The sequence below is a fragment of the Diceros bicornis genome, chromosome 6 (assembly GCF_020826845.1).
Source record: "Diceros bicornis minor isolate mBicDic1 chromosome 6, mDicBic1.mat.cur, whole genome shotgun sequence".
Lineage (NCBI taxonomy): Eukaryota > Metazoa > Chordata > Mammalia > Perissodactyla > Rhinocerotidae > Diceros > Diceros bicornis.
The window spans coordinates 67,038,692-67,064,575 of record NC_080745.1 but is presented as its reverse complement, the minus strand read 5'-3'; the positions used below and the strand labels follow the sequence as shown (position 1 = coordinate 67,064,575).

Below are 25,884 nucleotides of genomic sequence, written 5' to 3'. Positions count from 1 at the left end.
TGCCTGGGCACACAGAGAGGTTTACTAGAGATGGGAGGAGTCAGCTGGCAAGATAGGTTGGGCCTGAATATTAGGAGCATTGCTATAGAGAGAGGGCCTTATAGAAGCATTTTTTTAACACTTTGTTAAATAGCTAATGGGTTCTTAACTAGGTCACACTCACCTTGAGTCTCTTCTCTGTTTAACAGTCTGTGAATCCTTATATTGTGAAGCTGTCTATTGTGGATGATGAGGCCACGCTCAATGTGAGTATCTGGATCCTTGTGTATTGTTTTAATTACTTGCATTTAGTGGTCTAACTTTCAGTGGATATTTAGAACAGAGAGCAGAGAACTATTGCATTAATTTCATCTGGCTATGAAGAAGGAATCCTATTTCTTTTTAGAAGCATCAGTGTGACTATCTTACTGTTTTCTATCTTCTTGTCATGGAAGAAAGGTTTGAGGGGACATTTGCTTGCTAATCATGATGAAATGGTTGGTTATATTTCATGTTATAGTGTGCTGAGGTTCATTAGCCTACGGAGTTGATAAGTTGCATTTTCAGGAATAAGAAGACTTGGATAGTATATTAAATCACCACGATGATTTAAATATCTTGCAATTTTATATGTTAATTATACTTCAATAAAGCTGAAAAAAAAAAATAGGCTTAGATGACTAAATGATGGGAAATTCCCTCTTGTAGAACTAGCCAGATGGTATTTATAGTCTGAGTTGGTGAAGCTGAAACATGAAGGATGATATATATCTGCTACCTTAGTCCTTGAAAGTTTGGGAAATAACATGTGATCTCTGAGAAGATGACCAGTTATCTGGCTTTATTCTCTTTCTATCTTGCCCTTTTCATTCTTCTTATTTCCCTTATGAAAAAAAAGCACACATGATTCATCCTTGTGGCCTTAATTGATCTTTGTGTTATACTTAGCAGGTTCTAGAGGGAAAGTTGATAAGTCACTTTAGCATTTATTGGATGCTTCTTCCTGTTGCTCTCCTGTTTTTCCTGTGGCCTGAAAGAGAGTGGTTTGTCTGTATGCACCTTCATTTAGCATGAGACTCATTGTCATTTTTATTATGGCTGTTTTAGAGACGTATGAGACCTCTTTGTTTGAAGATTCTAACTCACTCTTCTCTTTTGAGGTGAAAATGATCCCTCAGTGAAATTGTCAGTGATCTGGGCTGATGTGTTTCACCCCTTGTTACTCTATTAAGTAACATTAAGTAAGATAATTAGATCAGAAAAATCTTTCCAAAGAAGTTCCTTTTGATGCTTTGAGAATGCCTCTCAGAATTTCTGTCCTTGTTGCCAACTATCAGGTAGAACTTCTTGGTCTTGGACCATGGGGAGGTAACTAGTGTTTACCCTGGCCTAGTCAGAGCATAGCCACCAGCCTCTTATTTCACCTGTGCTATCTTTTTTCTTTCTAGGGAATGGGGCTTGTGATTGCTCAGGCTTTATCTGAGTACAATAGGTAAGTCCACCTCACCAGGTTGAGAAGGGTCTAATTTTCATTTGAATTGGCTGAGTAGGAAACACATTTTTTAGAGTTCTTGGGTGAACTTCTCTTATCTATCCCAGGAGAGTATTCAGAGATATAGTTGCTGGCAGATGTATTTGCTCTAGCTGGGCTGATTGGCTTTAGCAGGGATTGTTTCTAACACCAGGGGAAAAGTAGCTGACAGGTTAGTGTCTATCTTTTCTTTAAGCTCTTAGGCACGTTCTTTTTTTTTCTTTTTCTTTTTTTTTTTGCTGAGGAAGATTAGCCCTGAGCTAACATTTGTTGCCAATCTTCCTTGTTTCTTTCTTGAGGAAGACTAGCCCTGAGCTAACATCTCTTGCCAATCTTCCTCTACTATTTTTTTTTTTTTATATGTGGGTTGCCACCACAGCACGGCTGACGAGTGGTGTAGGTTTGCACCCAGGATCCAAACCTGCAAACCTGGGCTGCCAAAGTGGAACATGTGGAACTTAACCATTATGCCACGGGGCTGGCACCTTAGGCACATTCTTTTGCAAACTTTGTTTTTTTTTTTTTTTTTTGGTGAGGAAGATTGGTCCTGTGCTAACATCTGTTGCCAATCTTCCTCTTTTTGCTGAGGAAGACTGGCTCTGAGCTAACGTCTGTACCCATCTTCCTCTATTTTGTATGTGGGACACCTCCACAACATGGCTAGATGAGCGGTGCGTTGGTCTGTGCCTGGGATTCAAACCTGTGAACCCTGGGCCGCTAAAGTAGAGCGTGCGAACTTAACCACTACGCCACTGGGCTGGCCCCCACAAACTTTGGTATTTATTGCAGAGCATTTTAACTAGTTTTCCAGCCAAAAAGCAATGTCTTGCATTTAGCCCAGTGTGTCATACAAATATCATTTTCTATGTAAAAAAAGGTTGTGAATCACTGCATTTTTGTACACTTAAAAAAATAAATAAGAGGAGAAAACATACTGATAGTTCTAGTTTTGACAGATGCTTCTTTTTCATCAGGAATCAATTGCAACTTCCCAGAGTCCCTGTCTGTTCTGGGGGCACTCTTTATTGAAGCTTGCTTTCCCTCTTGCAGTGGATGAGGAAAGATCTGCTACTCAGTGAATGGAAGCTAGAAGTGTCCGTAGTCCTGGCAAGGGCCAGGCAGGATCTTTCTTGCTCCTCCTCAGACTTTCCTCACACACAATTGGGTGTTGGAATTTCAAATCTGTTCCATCTCCACAAATAGTTTAGCTCACAGATTTCCCTGGTCTTCATTCAAAAACAAACAAGATTTTCACTGTTATAGGCTTAAGTAATTTCACTGTCACATTTTTCAAGTAATAGTCTGTTTGGGAAATAACTAGATCAGCCATATGTTAAAGCGGTTTCACACGTTTGCAGCTTGCTTTCTAAGTCTCTCCCAAAGTAGCCAGGCATTTTGGTACACACTACCTCAAGAGCAGATGCGTGCCTCTTAGCTTGCAGGGGAAACTGCAGTGGATAGATTGTTACGATGCTTTTCTTTTCTGGAGTCAGTGAATTCTATGAGTGTCTTGCCCTAATTACCTAGAATGCCAAGGGCAAAGACATACTTGATAAATAATACTAAAGTTGAATTTAGTTATTTTTGTTCAGGCAGTATAAAGACAAGGAAGAAGAACACCAGAGTGGTTTTTTCTCTGCTTTAACAAATATGGTAAGTCCTACTTTTTTTCTCTCCTGCTCAGAAATATAGGAGGTCTATAGGGGTGGACAAATCTGGACTGAGAAGTTCAGATGTTTGAGGTGATGGCATGATGAGGGGAGAGAGGCTGCTCAGAGCAGATTTTTTTTTTGAGAGCTGTATCTCTTTTAGTGATTTCCAAACCCAAGTGAGGTAGAAAAAGGAGAGCTTTGAATTCTCTGGGACTGATTTTTTCAAATTAATTAATTCAGATTTTAAAGGCTAAAAAAAAAGTACATATTAAGCCAGACTTTCGCTTCCTAAAGAGTTGGCTCTGTTTGAGGACTGACCCCATGGCACACAGAATAGGAGGGTTTAGATCTGAGTCCAACCCCAAGTGCTCCTTGACTGTCTGCTGTGGCCACTTGATCCCTCATAGCTGGTCCTGGAGTTAAGGGATTGGTGCAGTGGATCTGAGCCACTTCTCTAAAGGCTTAATGGGCTGAGAGGTCCATGGTTTAGGAAAGTTATTGGTCAAGTTTGCAAGACTTCCGAGCAAGGTTTCTCAACCTTGGCACTGTAGGCATTTTGGGCCAGATAATATGGAACTAATTTTTAAGAGGTAAATCTTGCAGGTCTTAGAATCTAGGCAGATTCAGAAAGTCTTTTTTCTTGGGCATTAGTGTTCAAGTAATCAGCCCTAGGGCAAGACAGTTTTTGAGTTCATTACAAGAAACAGCCATCCCTCTACCCCCCAAAAAGGCAATTTTTTCCTCCAGTTTCTATGCCGCCTTCCTTGTTTCTCAGAGCCTACTCTCAGGAAAGGACTTGATTAACTCTGAAGCATAAAGGAGTAAAGTCCCTCAGAAGTCAGAGCAGAATGTGTGCTGTATTGGTGTTTGGTTAAATGAATTAAATATAATTATATTGCTCCCAGAGGTCTTTGCCTTTTAGCCAAGAAGAAGAAGTTTTGTAACAAACAAACGAAGCTCCAGCTGCATAGTTTTTGGCATCAGTAAGCGGGTGGAAAGGTATTTTTGGAGGAATGGATGTCTTTCTCAGTGCCTCTGATATCACACCTATTGGAGGCAACCTACTCCATTTACTTATTCAGCTGCCCTGCCTAGGACACAAACTAAAGATTTTGTGATCTGAAAGATGGACAATGGGGCTCACATAGACAGTTCTGGTCTGAAACCCAGATAGTCCCCTGAAGATGGCTCTATGTTGGATGAAATCAGCCTGCTTTCTGTGGTGTTCTTCATGAGTTAGTTTCTGACTTCAAATAAGCAACTTCCGGGAAAGAAGTGGAGTGATGAGGAATCTAAGTTAACATTTACTTGCTGTCAGTGGTTACTAAACTTACACATTGAAAAGGAGAGCTGGACAAAAGTACTGGGATTGTTTTTTTTAAGTCCCTTTAAGGAAAAATGATTTAGTGGAGTTCTCATTGTTTCATTTATTACTTCTGATTCTTTTAAGATCTTGAAAGTGGGCTGGTTTTGGTGTGTGCGACTGGTGGGCCAGAGTTCCAACTTCTCTTGGGCTGCAAGCAGCTTGTTTTTTCGCTAATTAAGGGCTTCATGGCACAGAACTCCTCTCAACATTTCCCTGCTATAAGTCTGCAATTCCCCTTTTCTTCCACAGGTCGGCAGCATGTTCATAGCAGATGCCCATGAGAAAATCTCAGTCCAGTAAGTGCCTGACATTCTGGTGCAGTGGCTTGAACTTTAGTGTGGGCTCTCCAGCTGGATATGAGAATGTGAAACGTTACCTCCTGCTAGCCTTTTACAGATTCAGACTTTTTTCTTGATTTATCAGATGTTTCTTGGGTTTTAAAGAATGATGGACCCTTGGAAACCTCTACTTTGGTCATATGTATTGAGCCCCAAGAAGCTGAAAAACTGTTCCTGGTTGTCTCTGGAATGAAATGAAAGAAGGCTGGGTATCTGAACCAGTTAAGGACTTAACTGGATTAGGGTGGACAAGTGAGAGGGAAGATAGTGAATGAAGTCGATAAGAACTAGTCCTAGGGAATTAAAGTTAAGACCCTGACTCCTTGCCTATATATACCCTTTATGTAAGCCCGAAAAGGAAATAAAGGGAACATGAGAAACTCAAAAGGATTGATAATGAGTAGCTTGGGTGAAATCTTATCTTGATGGTTATCCTGTTTTAACTCTTCCACTGTATAAGAACCTCTCTAATTTGTTCTCTTTTTCTTTAGAACCAATGAGGCCATCCTTCTGGCACTTTATGAAGCTGTTCATTTAAATCGCAACTTCATCACAGTGTTAGCCCAGGTTGGTTATATTAAAAACTCCAATCCTTTTTCTCCCTGAATTTCATACAGATTCACTCCATTGACAAGCCTCTCTGGCTGTGCCTGTTTCAACCCTGCTTTGTGTTGGTAACTGGTAACACAGAGTTGCATCAGTTACCTTTGCTTCATGCTATCCTCAAATATATATGTTTCCATCTGGTGCTGAAGTAGGCCTTATAAAGTTAATGGTTTTGACCAGTTTACTGATTCTGTTAACCCAAATAAGTTTAGATTACTTTATTTTGCTTACTGGAAATCCCTTGGTATTATCTGCCCGTATGGGTTTTTTTGGATCATATGGATTTTTATGTCAGGCTTTCTGCTTTCTAAACCACTGTAGAGTTACAACCAGAGGTAAAATAGGCCAAGTTACTTATCTTATGATCCCACTAATTTCTGGAGAAGAAAAGTAAAAAATATCCTGTCCAGCATCAGGTTAGCTGTTAACACAAAAAAATGGCTGCAAATACTAGAAGCAGGAAGTCATAGAGTACTGAGTGCTGGGTCATTTGCCCAAGGGATCACCTCCATAGTTGGTACCGAAGGGACTAAAATAGACTGAGAACTCAAGTGCTGTCCATGAAAGCTGTCTTAAAAAATTGATAATGTTTTTATCTTAAAGTCAGACTGTTTAAAATATGTATGTAGGTTTCTTTTAAAGGAAAGTTTGCTTATGCTTTTTCCTCCGAGAGCAGATGTGTATGGAATCCACTGATTGAGTTTTAACAAAAAAATAAGGTCATGCTTAAAAAGCAATGTGTTGGTTTGGGGGTCTCCCTAGGAGGAAGAACACTTATTTTTCACGACTAACAATATAAAAGACTTTATCCACTAGTCTCACTATGTTCCTTGTCTGCTCTCTGAATTCTGTAACTGATTTTAAAGGAAGAGGTGGGGAAGATAAAAGGCTGATGAAGCTGTTGGGGAAGAGAAAGCAGTGGCTGCCACTCATACCCAACGGATGTCTCCCCCTTGTCTCTGCCTCCCCACCCTATATACTCTTTTTTTTTTTCTGCTTGAGGAAGATTAGCCCTGAGCTAACATCTGTGCCAGTCTTCCTCCATTTTGTACATGGGTCACCGCCTCAGCATGGCTAACGAGTGGTGTAGTTCTGCACCTGGAATCGGAACCCGTGAACCCAGGCCGCCTAAGCGGAGCACACTGAATTAACCACTATGCTACGAGGCTGACCCCTCACCCTATACATTCTTATTTGTTGTGGAGCAGGAAGGCTGCCGTTTGCATAGTTTTTTTAATAATACCTGTTATCCCCTTGGCTCACCTGTATTTATTAGTCAACTATACAGTCATCAGAATGGTCTATAGATGTGTTTTAGGTTCATCTGAGGTTCAGATATGACTGCAAATGCCTTTTTTTTGTAGAGTAATACTGTGTATTTGTTTACCCCAGTTTTTTATTTGTGTGGTTCTACAGAAAAACTTATGTAATAGAAACTTAGTTGCTTAAAGAAAAGTAGCCCACAGAGCTGCTTCTTATAGTTTAGCAGGCGTCAGTAATAACCAAGTACTCATGGGAACTAAATGTAGAAGTAGTCCCTCCTCGTTGAGTTTTCTGTCTAATTATGAGGCCAAGAATACTAGAAAGGATATTAAGTAGAAAATACTCAGAACTGGTTTATCTCTTTTCTTACTCGTCTGTGTTCTCTTTCAGAGTCATCCAGAAATGGGCTTGGTGACAACCCCTGTCAGTCCTGCTCCAGCAACCCCAGCCACACCACTTGGGACCACACCGCCCTCCTCTGATGGTAAGCCCACCACCTCTTTTGTTTTCTTGATTAATATGATCTTAAATCTTTCAGGGTGAGCGTAGCTATGTTGAGTGAAGAATACAGTTGTTAATTCTTTCAATTAAGAAATTGTCTGAAGTACTGTCCTTTAGGACCCCTGAAGCTCCAAAGAAAACTTTGGAAAAGATAGTCATTTGCTTTTCTCTGTGTAAGAAGCTACATAACTCCAGCTTGTCTTCCTCAGGGAATGGTTGTAGAATCATGGAATGCTAGATCTGAAAGGAACCTCCGAGGTCAGTGATGCCTGTCCTGCCAAACTCACAGGATACTTGTGAGGCTCAGATGAGATCTTTGTTACGAATATCTCACTGAAATAAATGTAAGATAGTAGTGTTATTTCAAGTTACCATTTGACAAATGAGGGAATTGAGGCCAGAGAAATAAGTAGTTTGCTAAGGAGAGAGAGAGTTGAGACTAAGAACCAAGACATGGATCAGGCAGGGACCACATTTATTTTGTTTCAGTACTGTCTGCCCAGCATAGTGCCTGGCATGGTCATTGCTTAGTGAGTATTTGTTGAATAAATGAATGAGAAAGTGAACCTGGGATTTACTCACTGTTACGTGTCTGCCAGCCACTCCCAGTTAGAAAACAATGAGCTTTGAGTGCGTTATAGTTGGGAATTTGGTGAGTATTTAAGACTTCTCTCCCTAAAAAATAAAAAAAAATGTCCACTTTATAGATCTTATGACTGGAACTTAAGGAAAAGGTAACAGAAAAGAAATTATGAACTTTGCCCAATAAACTTTGTGTCATCTGAGTTGGTCCTATTGTAAGCTGATTGTTTGATGGAGTGTGTTAACCTAAAAATAGTCTTTGTTAATACTTGATGTTTTGCCTAAAATGTTGACCACATTTTGGGTAAATAAGTACAGGATATCTAACTTTGATCCTTTCTTGTGCCTCCCTACTGTCTGTATGTGAAATGACCTTCTTTGATCTGCTTTCTCTGCTTTAAATTTTCATATAGTACCCGTGGCAGTAGCATTTCAATGTAATACAAGCAATACTGGTACAGAAGCGTGATAGGGAGGTGTCATTGATGTTCAAGTCTATGGTAGCAAATTGGGTTAGAATTGAAAGCCAAATTCCAAAATATCTTAATGACAAGGAGCAAGTAGTAAGAATTGCCTACTTGTCTCTGCTTATTCAAGTCACTGAATAATCCAGTGGAAATACTGTTCTTTCTCTTTAAGGTTGAAGCCTGCCTGGTTACCATGGATATCAAAAGCCATATATATATGTGTGTGTGTGTGTGTGTTCCATGAATTCCATGTGATGTTGGGTTTGGATGCTCCAGAGAACTGCCTTTCAAACTGTTCATTGTGAGCACTTCCACCCACACACTTGATTATGCAATGGCAGGATTTGTGCTTACTTACCTACAACTAGTGAGCTTTTATTTTTTCTAGTGGGAAGATGGAGTCAGCCCACTTTCAAATGACTCTCTCTCTTGACAAAGAATTATGCTGGGAAGAGTTATGAAGCTGAAGATCAAGGAATAACTCTTCCTTAGGAAGGAGATTTTATTTTGTGAGGAATTTTATTCTGTCTCTTCTATTTTGTTCTTTTTTCCTCTCTCCTAACTCATTTCCTTTCTGTAGGGATCCTAAGTTTTATAGCTTTGTTTTCAGATTTTGTTTTTTAATTATAGTGGTGCTCAGTAGCCCACTTATATTTAAAGGTATGTCACTGGAACCATTATTTTTATTTATTTATTTATTGTGAGGAGGACTACCCCTGAGCTAACGTCTGATGCCAATCCTCCCCTTTTTTTCTTGAGGAAGAGTGGCCCTGAGCTAACATCTGTGCCCGTCTTCCTCTACTTTATATGGGACGCCGCCACAGCATGGCTTACCAAGCGGTGCGTCTGTGCGCGCCCGGGATCCAAACCTGCGAACCCCGGGCCGCCGAAGCGGAGCATGTGCACTTAACCGCCTGTGCCACTAGGCTGGCCCCCTGGAACCATTATTTTTAAAAGATAGCAGTTTAGATTTAACATTTGTTCTCAGCTCAGACTTGACATTTGACAACTCAGCCTTGGCATGAAAGGACCTTCTGGTAAACTAAAAATACATATACTTCTATATTTCTACATCTTATATAAGATATTTTTCCAGTTATTGCTGCATTGTGACTGGGAAAAAAATTCCCACTTACCAGTTAGATACCTCTTTGTATCGGACAAGGGAATGATTCTAGGTTCTGAGCTTCAAAATAGGCTGTAGTTTGAATGACAGTCTTCAAGTCATTAACCCGTAACATGAATTAAGACCTTTTAGTATTTCAACATAAAAAAACATATTTGTCTTTTATTAGTTCTTGGAGGCTGAACTGTGGGAAAAGAGCCAAGGGTTGGGCATGCTAATTTCTTCTCATAAGGCTTTTTGCTGTGCTTGCTGTGTATTATCGATCCATAATATGCAGATATTTCCCATTGTTAATAAACATTCTCGGCATATATCGTAATAACTCCGGAGGGATCCGTTATGGTTATGAATACATATTATGAATAATATCTCAAACTCAGCTGAGTCTTCATGGGTAAAAATACAGCAGAAAGCTATAGATTCTCTAGTTTGCCTGGGCCATCATGAGCCTCACTTTGCTTATATATTATGTTTTAGATAGTGTAAAAACAGTTAACAAGATGGCTAAGTGAAATTTAAAGTCTTAGAAACTTGAGAAATCTACATTAAGACTGTTCTGTGTGCGTCAGCCCTGGTCTGGTCCCTCATTGTTCATGAGGACTGTATCTCAGAGACTGGGGGCAAGGGGTAGTTTCTCTTGAAAACAGGAAGCAGCTGGGTCTATAAAACTCAGTTTCCAGGCTGTCTCAATCAATAATGTCCACCTGTTTTCAGTCTGGTATTCCTTTTCAGGTTCTGATTCACTAGGGAAGGGATTAGGAGTAGAATTTGAATGTAATTCTGTCTTAACTCTTTTCCCTTCCATCTTGGGTATTTCCAGCCTAAATAAAGACTTATTCTCAAAATTGAGCAAGATTTCTCCTTATTAGGAATGCATTGTCATTTATTTTAAGTAGGAGACTCATCAAAGCAAGGCATATTTATATTCAATACAGATCTTTCCCTTAGGTACAAATCAAAGTGACTTTAAGAACGGCCCTGAACCCTTTCGGGTTACCTGGGGCTAGAAATGGAATCAAAATACCCTTCTTAGGATATTGGGAGAATGGCTCTGTTGCTGGAGACTGGCCCTTCTAGATATAAGAGAAGGGAATTGGGCTTAATCTTGGGAGTAGGAAGGGCTCTAGTGGCCTAAGAAGAGTAGATAGGGGGCTGGCCCTGTGGCTTAGCGGTTAAGTGCACGCGCTCCACTGCTGGCGGCCCGGGTTCAGATCCCAGGCATGCACCGAGGCACCGCTTGTCAGGCCATGCTGTGACGGCGTCCCACGTACAGCAACTAAGAAGGATGTGCAACTATGACATACAACTATCTACTGGGGCTTTGGGGAGAAAAAGGGAAAAAAATAAAAAGGAGGATTGGCAGTAGATATTAACTCAGGGCCGGTCTTCCTCAGCAAAAAGAGGAGGATTGGCATGGATGTTAGCTCAGGGTTGATCTTCCTCACAAAAAAAAGAAAAAAGAAGAGTAGATAAAGGCTTTATGATAAGCACTGGTCCCCTCTCTGTTGTGGAAAAAGCTTAGTGTTCCTTGCCTGCTGGCAAATTGGCTATGTAGGTAGAAGTGTTAGATGGAATATGTTAGAGGCTAAATGTATTTCATGTGTTCTATTCCAGTTATAAGTTCTGTGGAACTCCCACTGGATGCAGATGTACAGACCAGTAATCTACTGATAACCTTCTTAAAGTATAGCTCGATTGTCATGCAGGATACCAAAGGTAAGGCACACTACTTTGGGGGCTCAGGAAGCAGGAGGTGTGGCAGGCAGCTACTTAGCTAGAATCAAGGAGCAACGTTAATACTTGGAAGCTTTGACAAAATGAACGATTGAGGCCTCTTGGGCAGGGTGATGTTCCTGATTACTGGAAAACCGTGATTTTTCACTGCCAGATGGCAAATAGGTGGTGTTGTGAAAACCTGAAGCTGCGGGGGGAGTACTTCAAAATAGAACAGGAGAAAAAAAATTGGTCTCTACAAAAACTAGCAAGTCTTCTTAGCAGATTTTGGTAAGTGGATGCAAACTTTTGTGTGGGAAGTGGGGGGATTAGCACGCTTCAGGGAATTCCCTTTTGAGGACAAGAACTGAAAGCATCAGCTTGTGGTGAGAATTAGAGGACTGTTGTGTAGAGTACAGTAGGAAGAGGTGAGATCCAGAGGGACTGTGTTTCTTAACACTTAAAATAGAAGTGTCAGTACCCATCCCAGAAATGCAGAATGGAAGTGGGAGAGAAATGGATGTTGGAAAAGTTTGAGTTTATTCTGTCTGGTTTCTTGTTCTTCCTCTATTTATGATTTTTCTATGATCTTTTAATTGGTGATAAGGTAATGGAATAGTTGGACTAGGAGTGAGAAGGGATTAAGAGGAAACCCAGCAAATTTTATCCAGCGTATATCTCAGTTTTTTTTAATACTGGATTTATATGTGTGTTCACAATTTTTATTTATTTCTATTATTTTTTTATTGTGGTAAAATATACATAACATAAAATTTACCATTTTAATCAGTTTTAAGTGTCCAATTCAGTGGCGTTAAGTACATTCACATTGTTATGCAACCATCATCACCATCCATCTCCTAAACTCTTTTCATCTTGTGAAACTGAAATTCTGTGCCCATTAAACAGTAAGTCCCCATTCTCCACATTCTCTCCTTCCCTCAGCTCCTGGCAACCACGATTCTACTTTCTGTCTCTATGAATTGACTAAGTACTTCATAAAAGTGGAATATATCCCAGTTTTAAGATTCTCTGGGAATAAACCTTTTATTTCATGGTGACACTGAGGTAGCATTTTTCCTTCAATTTTTTTAAATGAAAAAAATCTCCAATATACAGTCATCCCTCCGTATCCACAGAGGATTGGTTCCAGGAACCCCCATGGATACCAAAATTCAAACCCCTTGTATAAAATGGCATAGTACAATGAATATAGTCGGCCCTGTGTATCCGCAGGTTTGGCATCTGCGGATCCAGTTCAGTTCCTCCTATCCACAAAATTTTGATCTGAGGTTGGTTGAATCCCTGGGTGTGAAACCCGAGAATACAGAGGGCCGCCTCTACAGAGAAGTTGAAAGGATCGTACAGTGATCATTCATGCCCGTTAACCTTTTGCCATATTTTGTTTGTCTTTAAATTTGTTTCTGTGTATTATTGTTATTTTGGCTGAATCATTTTAAAGTAGGTTGCAGACATCATTCTACTTCACATTTTAAGTACTTTGGCATGTATCTCAAAATTAAAGACATTTTCCTAGATATCCATTATTATAGCTAGGAAAATCAACAATAATTCTCTAATGTCATGTAATATTCAGTCAGTACTTAGTTTTTCCAATTGTCCCAAAAATGTTTTTCATAACTGATAGTTTTTTAACTACACCTAGCATTTCAATGAACATTTTTATTAGCATTTTATTTGGTACTTGCAGGTTGTTGATTCAGTGGGCTTTTCCCATTTAGAATGTTTTTTTTTTCCTAATTACAAAAGCAACTGAAATATTACTTGTTAACAATTAAAACATTCTAGCAATGGTTAACTTAGAAAGTGAAAGTCCTTTGGAATTAAGTTCTTCAGAGTTAATCACTCCTAACAACTGGTGTATACTCAAGAATCTTTAAATCCTGTTTTAGGAACCAACTGTTCTCTCTGCTCAGTAGTTGAAGTTTGGGTTCTTAAATTATGGTTCATGTTTGTGAGGTGGTTTAAGATTCCCTTAGGCATAAAGTATACTTTAGATGGCTCTGATATGCCAAGTGAGCTGGGCAGGTTTCTGGTATGAGAGTTTTCAGGAATTCCAGAATGGAGCTGAAAGGCAAGAGCTGCATAAGAGGGTAAGACCAGGATTTGGGGGCTTTTCGAGTGAGAAGGAAACATTGGTAGACAGAGATAGAGGTCTAAAAGGTAAATACGGGAAATGAAGAATTGTCAGAGTTAAAAGCAGCCTGGTTGGGCAGAATCTAAACCCTGTTATGCTCAGACATACTGCATTAGCTCTTGGAGAGTTCTGCCTTGCAAACTTAGAATTTTTTCTTCTGTTATGCCTTAAGAGTGTGCTCTTTCAAGAGAGAAAGCTGTATAAAGGGATGAGACAGATGCAAGTAGTCCATGTCACAAACTCCTAACACAGAGCAGTCCATTGGGAGCTGCAGAAATGGTGAACCTCTGAGACTTGGCAGGTGAGATCTGGCAGGCAAGAATAACAAGCCTCTTGTGTATCACTGCTTCCTGAGGCCATTGCTTCTCCTTTATGGAAAGGGATAATTTCTTCCTTTCTCTAGAAATATCACAGCAACCACAGAAGAGAAAAACTGCGTAGATGTGACCCTGAAAATGTACTTTTAGCTTTGCTTGATATAACACAGTGAATTGAGGCCCTTGGAACTCAATTTTCGCTTAAATGATTATATAAGCCTCTTTGTCCTGGTCACTTTGCCATACATAAAATGGAAGGCAAAATTGAGGGCAGATTAATTGCAATATAGATGGTCTCAGGCTGTCTCTCTAAACTTAGAGTGGGTTAGGTCTTTTGCCAAAAGGCAGCCTAAATACGGCAAGGGGCAAAGTTAGGTATGATGAAGAATTAATTTGAAAAATGGCTCCTGTGTGTCTTCGTTGGCCCAGCTCTCTTCCTGTCTATTAAGCCCCTGACCTTCTGCGTGCCCTGGCTAACAGGGTCTTGTTATGTTTTTAGAAGCAATAGAAGCAACTTTTTCTTGGCTCTGCTTCCCCTGCTCCTCGCCCCACCCCAGTGTTATCTCTTTCTTCTTTATTATATATCTATCATTTGATACCTATAAAAATATACTTTTAATATATATGAATATTAAGTTCTAAAGCATATAATAAGTATAATAAATAGCATGTTATAAAGTGTAACAATAAAATTAACATATGTAAATCTACCACCAAACTTAAGAAATTATTAATGCTGTTGAAGCTACCTGTGTGTCCCCTCCTTTTCAATCATTCCTTTTCTCTCCATTGTCTAGAATTTTGTGTTTATCATTCCCTTGATTTGGCTCTGCTTTCAAAGCTTTTTATTCCTGAGGTTCTTCTGACTTGAGTGTTGTCACCTTAAAGGAGTATCTGCTCAACCTTTAAAAATAGACATTAGGCAAAAATATTAAAAATATGTATGTATATCTATGCATAGACTTCAAGTTGATTCACCAAAGTCTTAAGAGTTTTGACATCTGGATGGTATGATTAATTTGGTTTTTATTGTCCTTTTTTATGCTTTTCTGAATTAAAAAATATGTTTTAATGGAATATGTCTTACTTTTGTATTCAGAAACACTTTTTGTTTTTTTGTGGAGAGATAGCTGCCAGCTTTTCTATGGGAGTTGCTTGTCAGCTTTTGGGGAAAGGGAGGATAGTGCCAGAGAAACTCTGTGGCTAGAGATAGGTAGAAGAGTCTCATGAATCTAGTTTTGCATAGGTAGGGGCATTTCTCTTCTGGCTGCCTAGGGGCTCTGATGTAAGCTATGGAGAATGTCAGGTAGGTATTATCATTATTACTCTTTTTGCACTGCCTATCTCTTAGGAGAAGTGAATGTATTTCTAGACTACAACCCCCATTATGCCTTCTAATTGTCAAATTTTAGTTGATAGTTTCCATCTTTGAGGAAGTAGCAGGTTAATGTAAGGGTGAGTTCTGTTAGCTCACTTCTATAGCACTATAATCTGTTAATAGATCTTTTCTCCGGAATGAACTTCAGTGTGGGTCCTGTCAAAGCTAATTTGAAATATCATAAGCCATTTGTCTGTTTTGGATATGCTGGTATGACCCTCTTCTTACCTCCATTTCACCCCCTCACCCACAAAGATTCTGAAAAGTAAATAAGCTTTGATGGTTCTGGTAATTGGCAGTGATGGAGGAGCTCTTTCTTAGTCGTTTATGTGGGCTTAGAGCCCTGCTATCAAGGTTGCCTTCATCTTTTTTAATAACGGGAAGGTGAGTTGTGGGAGACCAGGGATCTTTGTTTAGTTCAGTGCTATATCTCGTGCTTAGCACAGTGTCTGCCACATAGTAGGTACTAAGTAAATATTTGTAGAGTGAATAACTTTGGCAGGAAGAAGAATGATCAAGAGTTCATAGCTTTCCTGGTCACAGGAAATGTGCACAGTACAAGGAGAAGCATGGGCTGGACCCTGGTCTCTAGTTAATTTCTTTCTGATTCCACTGCTAGTTTATTATGAACAGTTAAAAACATTTTCTGGATATTGTGGTAAATGGGTATGGATGGTGGTGCTTGTAAGCTGGTGGGTGGTGGGTGGCGGGTGGGAAAGGGAATGGGCCTGACTATTCAGAAGCAAAGGGCTGATACGAAAGCAAAGGTCATGGCCCTGATTTGAGCCATGACAGTAGGAACCATAACAATAATTAGATGGCTCTCAGGAAGGTAGTTGACTGTCCATCAGACTACCAGAATATTTAAAAAAAAAACTCTTCTGGGAGAATTCTTTTGCCTAGAAGAAAAGCAAGAAGTACTTTAATAGAAGCTTGATTTTCATTCATGAATTTTGTGGGGAGAGAAAGTGTAGTGTGAATGTTCTTTTTGATAATACACATCTTCATTCTCTATAGAAACATAGTCTGGATAATTTAGAGAGAAAGGTTTATTTTTCTCTACAGATGAGCACCGGCTTCACAGCGGCAAACTCTGTCTGATTATCCTTACATGTATTGCAGAGGTAGGTCTTACCAGTCTTCTGGTATTAGCTAATCTCTTACAAAGTGCTATCTTTTTCTGCCCTTCTTCTCAAGTTCTTGACTTTTGGGGTCCTAAAGACTGGGGGAGAAAATCTTCCCCCTTTGTATTGTCTGTCTCATCCTGCTAGAATGTAAGCTCTAATAGCAGGTACTTTGTCTCCTTCACCAGTGTATTCTCAGTGTCGGGCACATAGTAGAGGCTCAGTTAGTATTTACTGCGTGAATTAATAGTGAATTGTGATATGGTAACTACTATAATTGAGAACTGGAGGATTCTAGTTCTTAAGAGTTTTAAACAACAGAGTTAAGCCTCTTTAGAAAAAATAATCCTGCCCCTTCAATGTAAAAAGGAGCTCAGGTTTCCTGTTGGGGCAGATGGAGAGAAAAGCCAAAAAGAAGAATTGGAAAGTGAGTAAAGTTGGGCTCATTGCAGTTTGGTGAAGAACAGAAGCCCAAGGGGAGAAAGAAGAGGTGCTTTGGCTTTGTAAGGAGGCACTTTAGGTTGGGTTAATTAGGCCTGAACTCACCCTGGATATTGGTGGCAACACAGGTATGGCAGAACTTAAGTCAATTTAGAGCTAAATTTGTAGCTTCAGTCTCCCCCTTCACTATTCCTTATTCTGATCTTTTCTTTCTTTTTTTTTTTTTTTTTAATTTTATTTATTTTTTTCCCCCAAAGCCCCAGTAGATGGTTGTATGTCATAGCTGCACATCCTTCTAGTTGCTGTATGTGGGACGCGGCCTCAGCATGGCCGGAGAAGCGGTGCGTCGGTGCACGCCCGGGATCCGAACCTGGGCCGCCAGCAGCGGAGCGCGTGCACTTAACCGCTAAGCCACGGGGCCGGCCCTGATCTTTTCTTTCCTAAGGAAAATAGTAAAGGTAGGGGCCGGCCCGGTGGCGCAGCGGTTAAGTGCGCGCGCTCCGCTTCGGGCTTTGGCGGCCCAGGGTTCGCAGGTTTGGATCCCGGGCATGCACTGACGCACTGCTTGTCAAGCCATGCTGTGGCAGTGTCCCATACAAGGTAGAGGAAGATGGGGACAATGTTAACCCAGGGCCAATCTTCCTCAGCAAAAAAAAGGGGAGGAGGATTGGCATCAGATGTTAGCTCAGGGCTAGTCTTCCTCACAAAAAAAAAAAAAGAGAGAAAAATAGTAAAGGTGGTCTACATGGAGTAGAGCTCTCTCTCAGTCTTTCCCTTTCTATGTTGTCTGTGAAAAGATGACCTGCTTTTCACCAGGTGAGGGGCAGCTGATTATAGAAGAGCTGCTTATTAGAAGTGGGCCTGGTGTAATTGCTTTTCAAAAATCCTTCTAAGAAAATCTTCAAAGGAGTTGTTTTTCACAAATTGTAACAGTTCCTAGTAATTGGAGTCTGTAAGCATGTCAGATCTTCCAAAAAGGCGTTGGGAAAGGGCTGAGGGATGTTTCTTACTGATCCATGGTGAGAGGTTTTTGATTTTCCATCAGTCTTCAGCAAAGCCAGAGATAGACGGGGTCTTGCCTGCTGCCATGCTGCCTGTGTAGCAGTTTTCTCATGTTCTGCCAAGCCCATTCCCGGCAGAGCGCAGACCTTTCTTGTTAATTGTAGATCCTCATGTGGAGGCTGCACATGCATCAGGCAGCCCCTATGAAAACCTTCAAGCTGTCACAAACTGAGCAGGCTCCTTAGGCAGATGGGAAGGAAGAGAGAATAGGAAAACAGATTCCTCTCAGCATTTGCCTCAAGTCCCTGTGCCTTAATTTTTATTGTTTGTAATTTGCTTAGAGATTTTTGACCAGTTAGAGACACACTGGGAAATTACACACAAGTAAAATCTCATGGCTTAAGTGGGGTTTGACATAAAGGCTCTAGGCTGATGACATTAACTCTCCAACTGGTCCTTGAAAGTGGTTCTTAAAGTCCCAGGGTTTGTATGAAGTGCGAAAGATTATAAACTGAGTTTCTTAAGTGTAGCTCTCATTCATTACTTTTTCTCTATATTTTTATTTTTATTAGGATCAGTATGCCAATGCATTTTTGCATGATGACAACATGAATTTTCGAGTAAACTTACATAGAATGGTAGGTGTGACTTTTGCTTCTTGTTTTTTCTTAGAGGAAATTTTTTTTGTGTTGGCAGGATCGGGGAGGATGAAATTGATCCTACTTAGAACAAATGTGGGTGGAATGTTGTGCTAAAGGGCTCTTGCTTGACTGCTGTTCAAGAGACACATGGCTGTTGGGATTTTTTGCGTGTCATGGAGCTATCTCGTACTCAAGAGAGGATGGAAAGATCCATAGCCTATACTTGTGGCAGTAATATTAGAATGTATCAGTAACATAGATTTCAACAAGGAGATGGGCCCAATCCTTTTGTTTTCAAAATGTAGTATGATCTTTGATTAGTTAAGACTAGATACTACTTTGATTTATTCATCTGAAATGTGGGAGTAATAGCATGTGAAGGATCAGGGAATTTCCTAAAACCTGGAGGTATGTTAAAAAATATCACATTGAGGTTTATATTTGAAACTTTCTTTTGTTTTTTGCAACTGCTGCTGTTGCTGCCTCTACACTGTCATCTTCTCCTCTTCTTTTTCTTATTATTTTATCAAAGAAAAATACCAGTATACCTCTTTTGTTGTTAGTAATGTCATTTGTATAGATAAAATCAAAGTAAAAACAACAGCTTTCCCGTTGTAGTAAGCTCCAGTGCCCTTTGGGGCTGTCGTCTTGCTGTGAATTGTGTTTTTCTCACAGGCCTGCATTGATAACTAAGAAGCATTTACAAGTTCTCCCTGCCCCATCCCACCCCCACCACTAGCAAAAGAGAAAGAAAAGTTAGCTTCTCTGTAGTAGTGATTTTATTTGCATGAGAAACATGATGATGAGCCATTGGATGTCAGTTCAGGTGTCTACTAATTTCATTTCTTTTTTGTGTGAAGCCCATGAGACACAGGAAGAAGGCAGCAGACAAGAACCTTCCCTGCCGTCCTTTAGTATGTGCGGTGCTGGGTGAGTATCATCAAAATTGGTATTTTTCTGAGCTAATGACAAGTTTTCATGATTAAGATAAGGGATGGTCACTGGTCGATGTGCTTCTTTCTCGGAGAAGAAGTTACTAGTTATGTTTCTTCTCTGGCCTGCAAAACTATGTTTATTGTTGAGTTTGATAAAGCAATCCCAGTGAATAGAATGCTTAATTAAAGAGTGCTCTTGTTCAAAGGAAGAGATCTTTCCAGGGAGACAAATGGCTAAGTCTAAGCTTGGTACGTGATTTATATTTGTAAAATATCTTTTACTCCTGATCAAGATTTCAAATTCTTTCCTCCCTTTCTTGGTCCACATCGTTGTGTCAGCCAGTCAGGAGGCTTGAAGTTCAAGGTTCAGACGTATGAAACTTCCTCTGAGTAAATTAAGCTGAGATAAGTCTGACAGAGCTGACAGGTAGAGGATTGTATCTTAGGTAATTTTGTCTGCCCAGAATTCTGCGTTTTCCTCAAGGGAATGATCTGAACTCTTAATCCCATTTCACTTGGATATTCAGCTCTAGTTCCTAAATCTACTTGATTTTTGAAACAGTAATTAAGACTATATAATAAACCTCTATTGACCCAAAGCCCCACAGACTATTTCAGTCAATATCCTACAAACTGAGCGTGATAGTGAGGTGAGATAGACTGACATAGCTTTAGAGCTGAGTCTCTGGTTACACAGACGTGATCCATAATTTCTTCTCTCTTGCCTCATCTCTCGGTTCTTAGCAATATGATTTCCCTCTGGTATTTTGCATTAGTGCCATGGTATGAAATATCTGTACAATGAAATCTCCCTGTATCTGAATTTATTGGCAGGTCAAGGTATCCTTCTGGAAGTAGGAGAGTGAACTAATTTTCTTGTTAATTTACAAATGGCAGGTGGTGAAAGGTGTTGCAAAAAGTACCTTGTATAAAATATATTTAAGTGCGTGTGAATAAAGGTGTGGTTATTGGATGCCATTCAGCGTGAGTGCAAGGTGTACTCAGAAGGCTTTTTTTCCAACTCAAAGGCAGAGAATGAATTTCATTCTGATCTAATTTTTCTTCTTTCCTCATTCAGACCTGATGGTAGAGTTTATTGTAACACACATGATGAAGGAGTTTCCTATGGATCTCTATGTGTAAGTATCATGGTTCATTTAATATGTGGAAATCTAGTTTATAGAATTGAGTGATAGGAAATTTATAGTCACAAAATTTCTATGTTATACTTTACTTCAGGAAAAACAAATTTGTATGTGAAGAAGTATCAGGGAGCATTTTATGGCCTGGATTTATACATCTTTCCAGAAGGGGGAAAAAGTACAAACCACAATTTGGATTCTGCACATATCTTCATTATCACTTTTAGGAACACTGTGTGAAGAATAGGCCTGAAGTATGCATTGAAGTATGCATCATGTCTGCTGTTGTAATCCAAAGATATGGAGTACCAGCAGACCACGTAGTCATTCCTGGGCTTTGGCATTAAAGTAGCCAGCAGTAGTTAAAAGGTAGGGAAAGGCCAGAGAGATAGAGCTTCTGATCCATTCTTTTTTTTTTTTTTTTTTTTTGTGAGGAAGATCAGCCCTGAGCTAACATCTACTGCCAATCCTCCTCCTTTTTCTCCCCAAAGCCGCAGTAGATAGTTGTACGCCATAGTTGCACATCCTTCTGGTTGCTGTGTGTGGGACGCAGCCTCAGCATGGCCTGACAAGCGGTGTGTCGGTGCACGCCCAGGATTCGAACCCGGGCCGCCAGTAGCAAGCAGTCGCACTTAACCGTTAAGCCACGGGGCCGGCCCGCTTCTGGTCCATTCTTAAACTGCATTGTCCTAGCAGCCTAGTCAGAACTCTGCTAGCTAGGCAGATTATTATATGTATAGTATATAGTGGCCTGGCTGAGAGATTCCTGCCTCCTGCGGAGATCTGATTGTCTGCCGCAATTCTTTACAACCAGTACAACTAGAGGCAACTGAAAACCAGCATATTTTAATAATGGTTAAGCCTTTAGACTTTCTCTCTCCTTTGCTGTTTCTGCATTCTTCTTATCTTTAATGCCCAGGAACAGCTGTGCCACATTAGTGTGATCCCACATATGTATTTTTCTGTGTGTGTATATGAGGAAGATTAGCCCTGAGCTAACATCTGTTGCCAATCTTCCTCTTTTTGCTTGAGGAATACTGGCCCTGAGCTAACATCTGTGCCAGTCTTCCTCTATTTTGTGTGTGGGACACTGCCGCAGCATGGCTTAACGAGCGGTATATAGGTCCGTGCTGGGATCCGAACCTGTGAACCCTGGGCTGCTGAAGCAGAGCATGCGAACTTAACCACTACGCCACCGGGCCGGCCCACACCTTCACTGGTTTGAGCAAGAGAGCAGTTTGGTGCACAGCAAGCTCAGTGTACCTCATTCCAATGCCAGGCCTGGGATATAGGGAGGTATAAAGGATTTTACTCTGAATAGAGTAGACCTTCAGCTTTTTAAACTTATAGGCTATATAGTCTTTGTTTCCTAAATCTGAAATAATGATACAAATTTTACTTTTAGGTAAGTAGGTTACAGTTTGCATTTTTCCATATCTTTTGAGTGTTTAGAAGTAAGCCTGATATTTTGTTTCAATTCAAAGACCATGAAAATCTCCTTTTTTATATCACTTATCAGATGAGTTTTCTGCTTGTTTTAGATGGGATAGCTGAACCTCAGTACCACAGGGATCAGATTTGTTTTGCTACAAACTTTATTTCTAGCTTGAGTATCTTATGTTCTAGTTTCAGGATATAGTTTTAGGATGCTTTTTACTTTGTAGTATATTATTATAGTCTCAGTTTTCTTGTTTTCCAAGTAAGGAAACTGAGGTTCCAGAGATTAAGTGCTTTGCTGAGGGTTATTCTGTTAGTAGGAACTATTGCCTGGACTTGAACCCAAATCTTCTTACTGTAAATCCTAGGCTGTTACCATCCCTATCTATTGCTGTGTAATCAACTACCCCAAAACTTAGTGGTTTAAAACAAACATTTATTATCTCACAGTTTCTGTGGTTCAGGAATCCAGGAACAGCTTAGCTGGGTAGTTTTGGCATAAGGTTTCTCACGAGGCTGCAATCAAAATGTTAACAGGCATCTGAGGCTCTACTGGGGCTGGAGAATTTGCTTGCAAGCTCACTTACATGGTTGTTGGCAAACCTCAGTACCTTGCCACATGAGCCTCTCCATAAGGTTGCTCAGCATGCGGCTGGCTTCCCCCAAAGCAAAGAAGAAGAGGAGAGTGAGAGCCCAGGATGGAAGCCATAGTGTCTTTTATAACCTAATCTCAAATGGCGTACCATTTCTACTGGTCACACAGACCAACCCTGATGCAGTGTGGAAAGGTACTACACTAGGAAATGAATGCCAGGAGGTAGGGACCACTGGGGGCCATCTTGCAGGCTGGTTACCACAGTTGCACACCTAGTAAGTGGCATCATTGAGATTCAAACTCAAGTCTCTCTGACCCCAGAGGCTGTACTCATAACTTCTACTGTAATAAGTGACAAAGGAGAGGTTTGTACAGGGTAGCTAATGTTGACTGGGGCATCACAGAAGGTATCAGAGAAGGTTGCATTTGACCTGAATCGTGAAGAAATAGTAGGAGTTTTCTGTGTGGAGGAGTAGGGGAAGGACACGCTAAAGGGGAGACCAGCATGTTCAAAGGCTTGGAGGGTTGAATGTTTGGCATGTTTGGAGAATAGAAAGTAATTCAAGATGATTAGAGTGTCGAGTGCATGGAGGAGGGATAGGAGAGTAGAAAAAAGGTTGCCTGAGATTAAGTGGATGATGGGGAACAGTTGAAGGTAGGGATGACATGATAAGACTGTGTGTTCAGTACACAGAGTTACAGGTATGTATCTCTCCACCCAAACCCTCACATCGCAGCCAGTGACTAAGTATTTTAATTCCCTCCTCCCCCTAGTTCCTAACTTTTTTTGTATTGCCTTGCTTTCTCAGTTGGTTTTTCCACCTGCTCCCTAATTGAATATCCTGAGGTTAGGGAAGATGGAGAAGATAATGAGGCATTGAGCTGACAGAGGCTGGACAGAAGGTCCCACCCTCAGGCTGAATTCACTTTCTGCGTTACTACCCATGGGCGCGTATTTCCAGATCTTCCTCCCCCACCTTCCAACTCTCTTTCCAGTTTTTGGCATTTGGAGCATCAAGTCCTTTTTAGGTGAACTTAGCTGTTCCCAACTGAGCATCATGCCAGGTTGCTGCTCTCACTTCTTATTATGTACTGCTTTTCAGCAGCATACAACAGAATGAAAAATTGAAAGCAAAATGAATTTCTCCCATTTCAGATAAGTTTATAATCCTCCTGGTGAAATATGAAGAAATACGGAGTGTGAAAAGACTTAATACCAAAGCCAGAATCTGGATCAGAAACGAAACAATTTCACATCTGTGTATGAATGCCGTAGGTAAAGTAATAATGAGGAAATGTGTTTCTTTCAAAAAAAAAGAAAGAAAGAAAAAAAGAAAGAAAAGTCTTGCCTGGAGCAGTAAGAGATGGGAAAACTCAGCCAATTAATTTCCACTTCTGGCTGAATTCCTTGATTCTTGCTGCCACCGCTGCTGCCGCCGCAGGATTTGGGAGGGAGGAGAAATAGTCTCTGAGGAGAGTAAACTCTCCTTAAAGTTACTCTTACATGGAAAACTTGGACTTTCTAAATCACAGATTCCCAAGCCTGTGGGTAGGCACCAGAAGAAAGTAGAGGCTTCAGTGGACTCCACAAGAAGATTTCAAGTTAAAGTGGAACTGTCTTGTGTTGAAATAGAAAAGTATTACATGTATAAGAGAAACTCCCCAAGAGTAAATTTGGAGTCATTCAGCCAGTATATATAGTTAAGATGGTAGCAGTTGTTAAAGTTTTCATTCTGCTTGGTAAATATAAGTTATTGAGACCACAAGGTTAATGATGTCACCTGTTGGGTGGCTGCAGAGGCTGCACTAGGAACAGAGCAGAACTGGATGGATATCTATAGCTTTTGAACCCTAAGGTGGTGACAGCAGGGATCGGGGACATAGATAGTATGTCACTGCTGTTCCGCAGTGGCTCAGTGTTGGGATGGCCTTGTCAACAGAGCCAAGGTGCAGGCTGTCCAGATCCAGGCCATGTGAGAAGTGCTGGCATCCAGGAATTTGCTGTGCCTGGATGGTCATGCATGGGCAGCATCCAGCCACCCTTGCTGACTGCAACAAAGCTTTCAGCACCGGGGACCTAATGACTATCAATTTAGTGAGGAATTTGGTAGAAGAGATTGTATATTCCTAAGTTAAATCATGGCTTGAACAAGGACATCCTATAGCTAGTGACAACTACATCAAACAGGAGGTCACACCCCAATTTGTAAAAATCAACAAATGATTTGGAAACTATTTGGATGATTTACACTACAATTTATATCACTTGGTAAGCAGTTTTGATACAGTTTAGTTTATTTAGTGAATAAAAGGGAATTATTTAAAGTTTTTGATGTATTGATTTATATATTAATTTATATTTCTGTTTTGTTTACAAAATATTTTTAATACCACTCCTGAAGATACTGAAGTCTTTTAAGAGAGATCTGTTACGTAGTCCTCTTATAAAATCCTATCTGAAAGACTCCTACAGGACCACTTAGAGGTATAAGGAGTAGAAAGAACAGAGAGAGCTGTGAATAATGGTGCAAGTAGAATAGGCTTGCAAGGTAGCAGCAAGTGTAGTTCATTTCATTTGTATCTTTGATATGTTGTCAGGCATTTTAATTCCTCTGGCTGGTGTCTTTGGCTCTCACTCCACAGAGGGAGGTTTGCAGTGTTGTTTGTTTGTTTTTGCCTTCTTTTCTCCTCTGCTACGAGGCCTGAGAAATTAGCTATCCCCATTTTTGCTTGATTTTGTGAACTGTCAAATTGATACCCTACAGCTTGGTATGGTGTCTGCTGAAGTTAGTAGGATCTCAGGATACTCTTTGTCTCAGGTTAAAGCCATAGAACCTGAGAGAGTCTCAATCGCATCTCCAGAAGTATTATTTACTTGAATCTGCCATTCAGCTGAATTGCAATTGGGGCATATTAGGCGAAGGGGAGCCACTTTTTGCTATGTCCTTTTGCCTTGCTTATTTTATCTGTTCTATTTCTGTTTTCTCTGCCTTGTGCTTTCATGTCAGAACAGTTTCAAGAGGAAGAGCCTCTTTCATTTGCCTGAAACTAGCAGGTTATCTGGGTCCAGTTTCCAGGAACTCGACAACATAGTTCAAATAAGACTTAAGTGCTAGATGTTTAGTTGGTATGCAGTCAATATTTGTTGAATGAAAACACAGGTCTGACAGTTTCTTCTGAATCTTTTGGTTTGTGTGATGAGCCTGAAGCTTCAGAGGGATACAGTCCAAGCCTTGGGCTTGTGTCCCCCAACCCCTACCCCATCTATTTTCAGTCTCTGTATATTTGCCTCTTCTGGACATTTTATACAAATGAAGTCACATAGGATGTGACCTTTTGTGACTGACTTCTTTTACTTCGCATAATGTTTTCAGGGTTTATCCATGTTGTAGCATGTATTAATACTTTATTCCTTTTTATGGCTGGTTTATATTCCATTGTATGGATGTACAACATCCTTTTATTTTTTTTTATTTTTTGGTGAGGAAGATTGGCCCTGAGCTAACATCTTTTGCCAATCCTCCTTTTTTTGCTTGAGGAAGATTGTCCCTGAGCTAACATCTGTGCTAATCCTCCTCTATTTTGTATCT

At 40.3% G+C, this 25,884-nt stretch overlaps 1 protein-coding gene across 10 annotated transcripts in view; it reads left to right on the top strand.

The window, feature by feature from the left end:
• ARMH3 (armadillo like helical domain containing 3) overlaps window positions 1-25,884 on the top strand; it is a 185,031-nt gene that overhangs the window by 32,818 nt on the left and 126,329 nt on the right. For 8 of the 10 annotated variants that reach the window (XM_058543831.1, XM_058543835.1, XM_058543834.1 and 5 more), the window contains exons 9-19: window positions 189-245; window positions 1,428-1,471; window positions 3,103-3,163; window positions 4,778-4,824; window positions 5,358-5,433; window positions 7,126-7,219; window positions 11,026-11,127; window positions 16,025-16,101; window positions 18,117-18,182; window positions 19,046-19,115; window positions 20,199-20,259. In XM_058543831.1, the coding sequence (XP_058399814.1) occupies window positions 189-245; window positions 1,428-1,471; window positions 3,103-3,163; window positions 4,778-4,824; window positions 5,358-5,433; window positions 7,126-7,219; window positions 11,026-11,127; window positions 16,025-16,101; window positions 18,117-18,182; window positions 19,046-19,115; window positions 20,199-20,259 (755 nt within the window). The remainder of the gene's footprint in view (window positions 1-188; window positions 246-1,427; window positions 1,472-3,102; window positions 3,164-4,777; window positions 4,825-5,357; window positions 5,434-7,125; window positions 7,220-11,025; window positions 11,128-16,024; window positions 16,102-18,116; window positions 18,183-19,045; window positions 19,116-20,198; window positions 20,260-25,884) is intronic. The other 2 variants (XM_058543836.1, XM_058543838.1) reach the window with 2 other exon arrangements.